The sequence below is a fragment of the Vanessa cardui genome, chromosome 26 (assembly GCF_905220365.1).
Source record: "Vanessa cardui chromosome 26, ilVanCard2.1, whole genome shotgun sequence".
NCBI lineage: Eukaryota > Metazoa > Arthropoda > Insecta > Lepidoptera > Nymphalidae > Vanessa > Vanessa cardui.
This window is the reverse complement of record NC_061148.1, coordinates 3,813,055-3,825,765: the sequence shown is the minus strand read 5'-3', so window position 1 is coordinate 3,825,765 and position 12,711 is coordinate 3,813,055. Positions and strand designations below refer to the sequence as shown.

General features: G+C 37.0%; 1 protein-coding gene across 1 annotated transcript; it reads right to left on the bottom strand.

The window, feature by feature from the left end:
* Positions 1-211: 211 nt before the first annotated feature.
* LOC124540652 (calpain-A-like) lies at positions 212-12,501 on the bottom strand. The gene is made up of 16 exons (XM_047118319.1): positions 12,142-12,501; positions 11,637-11,813; positions 10,534-10,652; positions 10,191-10,259; positions 9,143-9,277; positions 8,252-8,420; positions 7,464-7,645; positions 7,102-7,215; positions 6,564-6,670; positions 6,153-6,262; positions 5,736-5,932; positions 5,102-5,209; positions 4,510-4,552; positions 3,587-3,716; positions 1,409-1,609; positions 212-417 (listed from the first exon to the last, which is right to left on the bottom strand). The coding sequence occupies exons 1-16, from the start codon at positions 12,499-12,501 to the stop codon at positions 212-214; spliced, it is 2,427 nt and encodes an 808-aa protein (XP_046974275.1).
* Between the last annotated feature and the right edge of the window lie 210 nt (positions 12,502-12,711).

Genomic DNA, 12,711 nt, shown 5'->3' with positions numbered 1-12,711 from the left:
CAGGGCCGGATTTGATGAGTCCCACAATGCACAATATAAACTCGGCGAATTGTATCCCGTGATATGAGCTGTGTTGTGGCGCAGTGACGATGTAAGGAATAGTTAATATTTCTTACAGCGTCATTGTCTATGGGTGATGATGACCACTTACTATCAAGTGGCCCATATGTTCGTCCACCAACCTATTCCATAAAAATAAACACAAACGATGTCACAAAATTCGGATATTGCCCATATCCATTGTAAGTAGGTTAAAGTGTCGCCTCTGTGCGAGCGCGTTGATCGTGTACCCGGCCGAGTGCAGCGCGTCACGCAAGTGTTTCAACAGGACGGCGCCGTGACCCTCGGTGTCGTCCTTATCCAGCATCTCGATCATCCTCTTGCAGACATTCTCGGAGTAACCTTCACCTTGAAGTTCTGCAATATTCGATACACAATGAAGATAGAATTAAAAGGCGAAATCTGATAAGATGCTATATCTGATAATGTTTTTAGTATTTACGTTGATTATAATTTATATTTGCCATTTCTTAACACTAAATATTGTAGTTTGTAGACTATTCATCTTTAGTCTTAAATCACTTTATATGCGGTACCGTTTTTACCATAAAGAAATACAAGGTTTGTGTCCAAAGCCCTAAGTCCTTTAAATTATCCCCTAGGATCTCGGCTTAGAGACAGTAAATTACTTTAAAGTTATCCGGAACAGAATCATTCAATGGAGTACTGTCAAACTAAACAAAGAAATCAAGAATTTAGTGAACCAATAAGTTACTACTTTCTAATTAGTTCGACATATTCCAAATCACTGGAAAGACTTAACTATCTATAATTAAGTAATACGTCGTTATTATTCTTAATTTAAAAGTTCTATAAACGCTTATTCGAAAAAAATATACTATTAATATTTCTTATACACAAAACGTTGTTTATCTAGCCAACCGCAAGTTGAATATTGTAATACAAGAGTGTATACAGACACACTTTTATAGAGCAAAAACGCAGGATGGTTTTACGAGTATTCCGAGGTACGAGAGTGTAAACACTGAAATCTGCAAAACTGATACAATATCTTGACACAAAACATTTTACTGATCTGACAAAGGATTTGAAATTTGACCAGCTAGGTAAGATAGAAGAAGCCATAAGCCATAATAAATTGTTGAAAGTAAAATCAATGAGGTCCATTATGGCGACATAAACCAATACGGTTTTATTTACTGAATCACAATCAAACGACGGGCCAATTTGCAATTTTGCTAATTAGGTATATCCTGGACAGAGAATAATTCCTTGATAATAAATTATTTGTGCCAGGTCACAGCTCTTACCAGATTTATTCTAACATATTTATCATGAGATATTAATATATATCTCAGAAAATACACGAATCAAGAACACTCGTTACCTCGCAGCTGTGGTTGGTCGAGAAGGACCTGCTCCTGTTGCCATGTTCCTGGTTCCTGCTGTTCTTGCATCAGGTCCCGTAGCTTGTCGATGCGGATTTTCTGATAGATGTTAGTGCATAGAGTACACAGCAGCTGCTTTAGACAGTTCTGCTCTTGCTGGTCTACTCCCCCGGCATCGACTACGCGACGCATGGCTATCTCTGTATTAATTCATATACAGTTAGCGTCGAAATACTACGGCTAGTTTTCAAGAGATACTAGCCAACTGCGCGAGATAAATTAAAATGCACGCCGTCGTTCGACTTTTGGATTCCTCCTATAATTTCTGAACAAGTCTTCGAACATGGAAGTGATTTCCTCTTTAAAACTAAATGGCTTTATTTAAACCTCTTTGCTTTTTCTTTTGTATCAAGGTATTGGTGACCTATCTTAGAATTGTCTTATTTTAGAGTCTGAGGCAGATTTACATATTTGTTTTTTATTTATTATCTATTTCTTCTTACTACGATCAATCAATAGCAAACTTATCAACGAGCTTGTAAATTATATCGCAAGAAATATTATGGCGTCCAGATTTTTCTTTTAATGTTGTAGTAGCAAATGAGTAGGAGGTACAAAATACGCGTAACAGTGATTACCAGCACCCATGGACGTCTACAAAACCGGGGAGACATGCAGGTACGTTGTCGGCCTTTAAGGAAGGAGTACCTACACTCTTTTATTGAAGGTTCCAAAGTTTGAAAACGGTTCGGAACAACTGCCGGCGAAAGTTAGTTTAACAGAGTTGTTGTGCGAGGCAGAAAATGTCTTAAGAATCGCGGTGTTGTGGATTATCGGACATAAAGATCGGACTTCAAGCGAGTGAAACTTCGAATTTTGACAAGATATCCGAAGGTGAAATTCCATAGTCGGGATAAATCCGAACAATTCGTTGGAACGTTACCAGTGAAAATTTCGGTAGAAGATGCAGAGAGATCAAACATGTCGACGCAAAGCCAAAGGATGAAGCAGATTGGTAGGGCTTGGTCGTTGATAAAGACCAAAAAAGTCCAACTGAAATTGCTGTTCTCAATTACAAACTAATTTTTCCCTTTTTTCTAGGACTTTCTGGCCTTCTGTACATTTCCATTTATCATATATTTTAACGCCAACCAGCAATACTTAGTCATGTTGTGTATTGGTTAGAAGGGTTAGTGAGCCATTGCTATAACTACATGCATAAGGCATATAACATCTTCTTTCATGGCACATTGGCAATGAAGAACATAGTGAATCTTGCTGTTGCACTTGCCTACTTATAGTGGGTAATAACCGGTAAATTGGTCTGTATGATGTTGATATCTGTCTAGATCAAATATTAATGTGTCTATAACAGTCATCTCGGCTTGAGCAGATTGAAGCAATTGAAGGAGGTGGAATAATTATAAAACATATTAGGAATATGTTATAAAATGTTTGCAAATTAAATATTGTGCCGGAGTTACAAAGAAGTTACATTACACTCCCGTACCCAATACCCGTGCTTTTTAATATTCAAGTATAGATAAGACCAGTAAAAAATTGGATATATTATACAGTTAAGTATAGTGAAAATCTTCACTTAATATAAAACCGTTACACTTACTAACATATAATGCTATCTATTTGATTAATGTTGAATTAAATTGTAAAGGTTTGATTATTGGACTAGGGTGAGTTAAGCTTACTCTAGTGAAACGTTTGACGTGCAGCGCCGCCAGATGGCTAATATTACTAAGACAACGAATAACGGCCGGTAAAAGCGGTGTATGTCTCGCAAACGGATCGCCGACGTCTATAATTGTAATCCCAGTGCATTATTTGATTTAAGTATTGAAAATAATTGTACGAACGCATGTAAAGCATTACAACATTGTAATCATACGATACCACCTTGTATTTCTGGAATTTATAACAACACGCCGTCATGATGAGTCATACAAATCTTATAATAAGAGACAAAGATAATAATGGCGCTCCAGTGCCGTTATATCTATTATGTCCATTTTACAGTAAATAATGTTTATTTACAATTTATTTATAGTCTGTACAAGTGTACGGGTTTCAATTTTAAGGTCTGATTCTATTTAATCAAATAATATGTTAATATTTTATCGAGATTGGTTTGGAATGAACTCTATCATACTGAGCGCACTTACCCTCCCTCATAGCATAGTCCAGAATCTCCTTTAATTCCCACCAGTCTACCTCCCCATCAGCACCGGCCAAGATGTTGAATAAGGCTCGAATTGGATCCGCTGGTTCAGGATTTAGTGCCAATTTTTTAATCTGCATGAACAATATTTTTATTGTTATATTACAGCGAATTTTATTATCTTCTCCACAGACTATTTCTGTATTTTTCGTAACTAAAATACACCCGCCCGGCTTCGCACGTGTGCAAATTATTAATAAAGAAAATTTCCTGATTGTTATATGACATAAATATAATTGATGTCCTATAACAATCAGGAATAATGCTAGTTTTCTTAAATAATAATAAAATAAAATTAAATAATAAAGCACATTTTTCAACAAGAGAGAATATAGATGATAAAAAAGTCTGGAGCTAATACTTGTTGACTTCCAAACGATGCTTGTAAAAGTCCTCTATATATATGCGTATAAGTTGCAGTATTACAGTATACCTGCGGCCGCTAAGGAAAGTATCGCGAGGAAACCTGAAGGTGTCGTGTGAATGTTTCGCCACATTTTTATCCACTAATTCGCATTACAGTAGCGCGGTGAAAATTCTGTCGTGGTATGTCTATAATGCCGTTATCTACCTAAACTCAATTATGAGCTATGAGCACATAAAATGCGGTAAACATGTGAACCTATGTAACATATCCTTGATAAGATCATAGCATTATTTCAAAAATTAATCTAGATACCAAAAAACAGCATAAATATGTCAAAAGAGAATTTGTTTCTTATTAATATGCCATCAAAAGTGAAAATCGATCGAAAGTTAGGCAAGGGCATTAGCGTTATACCACGACAGCGATAAGCTCCAAAACTTATTTATGATGTCCTTTGCCCGGCAGTGGGAAACTTACGTAGGTTTAACAATTCCACTTACCCTGTCGTCAAGATCGCTCATAAAGACATCTTCGTCGTTTTCACTAAAAATAAAAGATTATTAGTATAGGTTATCATACATATATTAAAAAAAGACGATAGTTTTGTTTTTTGTAGTAAATTTGTTATATTTTTGACATCCTGACCGATTGCAGCCAAGACGGCTAATCCAAAGGAGATTAATAAACTACGCAGGACATATTACATGCGCGAGTGCGTAGGCGAGTTTGTAATACAGTATCACATCCGCTATCTGATGGGACAGGAAATCTGACCAGAAAGATTTCAGGCGCAGGAAGGCTTTACGGGCTTTATGAGGTACGGGAATGTACTTGCAACTTACAGACTCGATCCTGAAAAGTTTTTACTAGGCAACTTTATCGATTCGATCAGTTTTGTCAGGGGATTTCGGGGTCTGCAGCCATGAATCTAGCCAATCAAGCAACGAGACAGTTAGTTATAAAAAATCTAAATCAACAAGATGCTACATTTGGGAATTGAGGTTCCTTAAAATAAAAGTAGCATATAAGTGCTTAAGCTTTGACTTATATGTTCATGTGTGAATTTATAAATAGATAATAAGATATACATACGTCATATTATTGCTCTTCTCAGAGAACACACGTAGGAGGAATTCTCCTTCCTCATTGGGCATGAAGGTTGAAGGCACGATTAGATAGGAGCCCGGTGTCAACTGGTAACTGCAGCACATTTATGAAAATATTATAAAACGAAATTAATAAAAGATTTACTATTACATACTAAAGAATTGCACCAATTTTAAATTAACGATTCGTTTTGCTTACGTGTACTAAATATAGAATAACTAAACTCGTTTGCGAGCTTCATACATTTATCCTACTATCCATTGTTCGTAGTCGGCTGATCCATCAGTAGTAAGCCAATTGTTTTCATTTCTTTTTTATCGGAAATATCCAATATTTTTATTGACTGATAAAGTACATATCCACTTCCAACTATCTCATGAATAAGAAAAGGTCGCTAATAACCAGTGACAAAAATTATGTGAATTTTAATTTTATAATATTTATACTAGCGACCCGCCCCTTCTTACTCGCACGGTTGCATTGCTGATACTAAATGGACTGCAGAATGTTTTACAATATTCACAGTTTTTCAGTATTAATAGTAATATTAAAGATTTAAGCATACATAGACAAACAGCGTTAAGCGACTTTGTTTTATACTATGTAATGATTTCCTTACCGCTGCCAGACTTCTCTTTGATTAGTAAAAGAATTAGTGTATCCCACGGAATCATTGGAGTTAATGGAGTTACATTCGAACGGCTTCTGAACATCATGGTGATCTGGGAGACGGAAAACTGCAAATCCTATGGGGAGCAAGCTCAGGCCTCGCTGACTTCGGTAGTAACAGTTCTTCTGCATGAGAGATACGATGATCTAGAAGATGACGCCGACATTAATGTTCTATACTACAAGTAAGAGTAAATGCCTCAGAGTTGGCAAATTTTTGATTCCTTGGATTGGCCAAGGAAAATAACAGTATTTACATCCAAAATTTTACTCAAACCATATTTATAGGATAAAGTTACAATTATAGTAATGTGTTACGATTTTATTGTGTAAGAAAATACGTAAATTCATAACAAACATCACTCACGGTACATTTGTTCTCTTCATCGTCTTCGTCCGGATCTTTTAAGGTGACGGTGTAATGAGGGTTCTTCCAAAAGGTATCGCGATACTTCATGCAACCTCCAGCCGAAATATCTGGAAACAATAATTTTCATTAAAACTATTTTACGTAGTTATAGTACGAGACAACTTAGATGTAGCATCAACAAAATTCGTAAAACCGATTACTCTTGATGTACCACGCGAGATTGTATAGCGAAGATTAACGTCGAATGGCGCGATAGGGAGCTCTTTCTATTGGTTGTGTAAATAGGCAGTAATTGGCGCTATTCGTCGCTATAGAATTTCGCGTCGTAAGTCAGCAGTTATCAGTTTTATATTTGAAATTCGTTTACCAAGACCTCTAAGCAACAACGGAGTAACCGATGTTACATACCTTTCATCCATTTTCCCTCAAAAACAGACATCTCCCATTTCTTTGTACATCCTTCGGGGCACTCCTTGATGTTGAAGGAGTCCGGATTCAGGTTACACATTTCGACTCTGTCATTAAATATAACAAACATAAGAATTGTATAAGAAAGGCAATGCTATTAAAAACATTTAGAAATCTTATAATTAAAAAAAATAAATAATGGACAACATCACATACATTCCTCGGATCCCAATGTAAATAGCTAAAGCACTTGCGTTATGTAAAATCAGAAGACACTACTCGAAATGCTTGGCCCTTGGAGTAGTGGTGCAAAAAGCTTCATCAAAAGTATAAAACCTCGGTTAATTGCCTCCACTGGTGACAGGAGGGCTGGTTCGTTTTTTGCCCAGAGGATCGGAATTGCGATTTAACGAGGAAATGCTGTTAGCATTCTTGCCACTATTCTATGCGGTCAAGATATATACATACAGTTACTATTTTTAGTGCATATCAATAAATGTTTTAGTATTATTTTAATATAATGCGTATTATTTCACACCTATCAAAATGACTGACGAAATCTTCGAAAGACATCCAGAACTCGCCGTCATCACTGAAAGTCAAGCCCAACTTCTTCCGTTCTGACTGTGGAATGAATTGCCATTCCGGAGACCTAGGGAAAGAAATTGTTGCTCTTTTAGTTGAAATACAGTTAGTTATTTAAAAGCTTTCATCTTCAAGCATTACGGAACTGTAACAAAGACTAAAAATCCAGCGGTACACATTCAGCCTTTAGGGAACCCCCTCACGGGATCTCTTACGTATGCTATCGACACGCCCACCGTGGGCCTCCAAGCTAGGGGAGTCTCTTATATGTAATGATACTGATTGGTACAGAGAACATAGTCGCTCGATACTCACTTGTCGCTCCAGGCGCCGTTCCATTCGTTCTCGTTTCCCCAGGGGTTCCTCAGCCGCAATAGTGGGATCTTGTCGGCTCGGCAGCCCTTCTTGAAGTCGACGTACGTGACGCGCGTCACGGAGTAGGCGTGGCCGCGGATGAGGCCAGCCGGCGTCTCCGCCTCCAGCACGTTGGGGTCCGGCTGTAACGACATCCTTATTACTGTTATTTTGTTCCTTATAACTGATGAAATAATAGTCTTGAATCTATGAAAGGAAAAAAATTAAAAACGTATTCACAGCACAGGTGTGTAATTAAGGTTAGACCTACTACCTGATTAAGCAGGATTACTAAATTTGGTTGGTTAACTGTAAAGTCTTTTTTTAAATAATATAAAAAAGTAGGTGCGCAGACCAGACCATCTGATGGTAAATAGTTAACATCTATATATCTTGGCACTCTGAGGCAATTCTGTCTCCTACATCGCCTAATGCGCCACCGGTCATGTTTATTGTGCCCTTATTTAATCTGGTTTACTTACGGAAGGTAGGATAGAGTGAGTGGGTGTACCTATCCAGGCAAGCTTAAAATGAGCTGTCGGTGTATCTTATCCAAGCGACAAACTCGACTGAATAAAAAATTTACATTTTCATAATTAATTGATTCCACATGTTTTGCTATAGATTTTAGGTATATATATTTTCATTCACTAATACATGTTCGGAAAAATAAGTTAAAATAAAGCGGTGGCATTCTAAAATGATTATAAAATTAAAGTATTAGGTATATTTTAGTAACACAATATTACATCGATCATGCAACACAAAAGCGAGTTTCTCTCATACGCCTTCAAGAGTATGGTAAAGAAGTTGTCAGGGAGTGACGTCATTTGGTAGGACTCAGTGACGCCCCCAGTGAAGTCCACCATTGCTTCGCATGTAAAACCACTTTTAAGTGCATCGTAGGAACCGTGTAATCTGAAACAAAGACAATATAATTACAGGTCTAGATATATTATTGGAGCCTCGAGGTATGTGAGGTAGTAGTGGCGCATCCTTGAAGAGATGGATAGGGCATCCCCGGTTTTTTAGTGGGTATTCCTGTGCCCTCGGAGCTGGTGAGTTACCATATACCCCTGCTTCGTGCGCTTAAATGTTTTATTTCAGCGATATAAAAAAGTAATGTATTTGAGAATTCATTTTTCTTCCCTTTTTTTTATATTTTCCCTTGCCGTTTTGCATCGAGCTTTTCTTTTAGTCCTCTCTCAAAATCATCAAAATCACCTAAGTGCTCACGATATGCCTCCAAATTTGTCGGTCTGCTGCCAATGTGTCGCAATCCTAACTGGTAGATTTATTATCGTGTTGCATAGCTAGGTTTTTTACTTTTTTATTCTCCTTTTGTAGGGAAATAACTACACAGACTAGTGACGTCAGGAAAAGGGTCGTGACGTCAATTAAACATGGCCGAAAGCGCTCTCCATACCTTTACATGAGCCTACATTCTGAGCTGACGAGCGGTCTCAAAGAACAGGACGAATGTCCGGAGGGCTCATATTTCAGAGCTGAATCTTAAGTCCGACAAGCGGGTAAGGGCCAGTAGTACCGATAACATATTACACACACAAGTCTAATTGCGTATTGATCGTATTTTTTTAAATTAATTCCTCTTCTGATCTTGTATAGTATATATTACTCACTTAGCATAAGCCTTCTCCAACAAAGCACCCCAGAACTCATTCCTTTCGGAGGAATGCAGGTAATAGAGTTTCCCTCTGTAAGTGGGGAGACGATCATCTACCACGACGTCCACCCAGCGACCGTACTGCCAGAACCTGGAACACATACTAGAGTTATTATATCGCTATCAAACAAGAAAACAATCTACCTTTAACATGTAGCACCCCTATAGTGGTGGGAACCAAACTACAAGCACAATGGAAATCTCTTTAAAAATCGCATCTGTATGCGAAAACATGAATTCTGCTAAATCTTTTCCAATAAGTTAAGACAACATAAGTTCCAAATGCAGTGAAAAGACTACAATATACTTAAACATTTATACATTTTTGCTTTATTCACTTTTTTATGGTATAGGTTGGCCGATCATATGGGTCACCTGCTGGTAAGTGGTCACCATCACCCATAGACAATGACGCTGTAAGAAATATTAACTATTCCTTACATCGTCAATCCCCACCAACCTTGGGAACTAAGATGTTTTGTCCCTTGTGTCTGTAGTTACACTGGCTCACTTACCCTTTAAACCGGAACACGGAACGCAACAATACTGTTGTTTGGCGGCAGATTGACCAGTGTGTGGGTGGTACCTATCCAGACGGGCTTGTACAAAGCCCTACTACCAAGTAAAATTGCTACAATAACTCCGTAACGTGTTTGTTATTAGAAATAACTAGCAACCCGCCCAGGTTCGCACGGGTGCAATGATATGACATAACAGTCGAAACTTCTAAAATTATAAGTGTTGCTTTACAAATTTGTATTATGTACAAGTATTATGTATAAAAACCTTCTTCTCGAATCACTCTATCTATTAAAAACCGCAAAAAAATCCGTTGCGTAGTGTTAAAGATTTAAGCATAAAAAGGGATATAGGGACAGAAAAACTAAAAAGTGACTTCGTTTTATACTATGTAATGATATTCCATTCAATAGAGATTAAGAATCAGCACAGAACGTTAACTCACAGGTATACGAAGGGTCTCTTACAATAAAGACACAACTTACCGGAAATGGAAGATACCGGCATAGTCCTTATCGAAACTTTGGTCATTTGGTACCACTTGGTAGAACAGACTGAAACAATATTTTATTTTTTAATGGTATGTAATAGCTGTAATATGTAACTATTGTTTTAGTTTTAACGGTATTTTCTTTGTTTTGGTTTTTAATCATAACGACGACTGATATAGTTGATCACATCATCATGTAAATTTACATTCATTCGCTTTCAAACCGGAACAAAATGATTTCTGGCGTAAGAAAATTTGATACTCTATTAGCTTTCGCTAAATATCATCTGCTTTTTCTTTTATTTTTGTTCATACAAAAAATCCAAAACTATACTAACTTTCTATGCAACGTGAGGGTGGAGACCGCGGCCAGCAGCCAGCAGTCGCCCAGCTCTCCTTGCTGGACGTCGAAGCGACTGTAGCCCTCTACGAACAGTTGCGGATTTTCGCAAATTTTCTGTGACGATAAAAAGAATAATCAAAAGGCGATTCCCCCTTCCAAAATGGGATTAAAATAAATTGCAAATTTTCTGATGTATCCTAATATGGGCCACCTGATGGTAAGTGGTCGCCATCACCCATAGACAATGACGCTTTAAGAAATATTAACTATTCCTTACATCGTCAATGTGCCACCAACCTTGGGAACTAAGATGTTATGTCCCTGTTGCCTGTAGTTACACTGGCTCATTCACCCTTCAAACCGGAACACAACAATACTGAGTACTGTTATTTGGCGGTAGAATAACTGATGAGTGGGTGGTACCTACCCAGACGGGCTTGCACAAAGCCCTACCACCAAGTCATAATGTAGAATGTTATTCTCTTGATCCTTAATAACAAGTGGAAAGGAGGAAGCCCAAAGAGAACATCTCTTTGAAATTTTCGAACGGACAGACAGGGCATTGATTACTATTAAGGTTTTCGTTAGGGCATTGATTATTATTAAGGGTTTCGTTTTTATCTGATCTATAAACCCTAACATAAAAACTTTATACGGTTAATTGTAAAGTAAGGTTCTATTGTTAATATGACAGTATCTGAAATAAGTGAAGAGTTCTATAGATCAGATTTAGGGTGGTGCTACAATAGAGATTAAGAAGAGTTACCAAATATTTACTAATGATTATTTTAAAAGATTGAAATTAAAATATTAAATTTATCTATAATATAATTATACTTCTTCACGCTTCTTCGCACTTCTGCTGCTCTAGGGCTTTCACGGTTTTGTGGTCCCAGGGCTTCCAGACCTTTAAATCCGACTCTTTCTATAGTATTCCATCACTATCGTTTTATATGGTTGCAAATATGGTTGTAAAGTGTTGTAAACAAGACATCTTACATCAATTTAATATTTTAAGTTACTTTGTAAGTTAATTCATATTTTTTACGCGACCAAAGTCTATCTGGGTATATCTAGAATAATATATATGTATCTCACCTTAGGTCGGAGCCATTTCAGCCGTTTACCCGATCGTTGCTTGTTGTACAAACTGCGAAATGCCGCTGGGAACTCGGGATCTTTAAACAATTTGCCGTCAGCCAAACACTGAGACCTAATTTCTTTGAAATCTTGATACGAAGCGGTGTCTGATGCAGATGGATGAGTTTCACCCAGCTACAAATATTATACATCTATTATAGTAAAGCTAGGTACACTTATTCTTCTATATATATTTTAGGCATAATTATGATATTTTACAATCACTAAATTAAAAGAAAGTTAATTTGCTATATAGTATGTAGTTTCGTCCTGTAAAAGGTACCGTTGAAATACTAGTTCATTACAAATCATAAGTATTGTGTTATGATAAAACATAAATATAAATATGAAAATGCAATCCAAGGTTTAGTATATATACTACGCGAACATTTGTGAGGATGGATTGACGCTTGCTAAGTCTTTGGCAAAAAAATTTAATATATAATCTTGCATTTAGACAAACCCAGAATATCCGCTCGCCCGTCGGCATGAACATTTGGCTTCCCTGATAGTTATCTGGTAGATTTAACTTATGAACTTTGCTTGGCACTACTAAAGATGTTTCTTTTAATGGCGATTTTTGTGATCTGCCTTTTGGCGTTCCACTTTTTGCAACCACAGTGTTCTGTGATTTATTTGGTTTACGAAAACGTCTTCTACTGGCAATGTTTTCTGTTTCTACATTTCTACAAGGTTGCACTTCAGCAATTTTAATATCAGTCTTAGTCGATAGATTTCGGGATCCTGAGCTTATTATATCTTCTTGCACTGTATTCTCAACAGCCAGACTTGGGAAAGTAGTTGTTGCCGAAACATCCTCCATTTTCAGCTTAATAAATTCGTCTTCTTCTTATCAAAATTACTATTTTTTTTTTAATATTCAACGAATATATATATTCAAATTTAGCACACGCGTATAGCTTGGTAAGAATGACCGTTTGTAACAAACTGAAGTAACTGAACAGGAAAGGACGAAAGCTACTGCATTGATTTATGTTATTGTCATTTCCTAATTGTTTATTTGTAATCATTA

Excerpts from the sequence above, each read along its gene's own strand:
- LOC124540652 (XM_047118319.1), bottom strand. The coding sequence starts at position 12,501 with ATGGAGGATGTTTCGGCAACAACTACTTTCCCAAGTCTGGCTGTTGAG. Across the intron at positions 7,646-8,251 it reads TTTTGTGTTGCATGATCGAT|CCGGACCCCAACGTGCTGGA; the intron begins GTAATATTGTGT and ends ATGTCGTTACAG. Across the intron at positions 6,671-7,101 it reads TTCGTCAGTCATTTTGATAG|AGTCGAAATGTGTAACCTGA; the intron begins GTGTGAAATAAT and ends ATTTAATGACAG.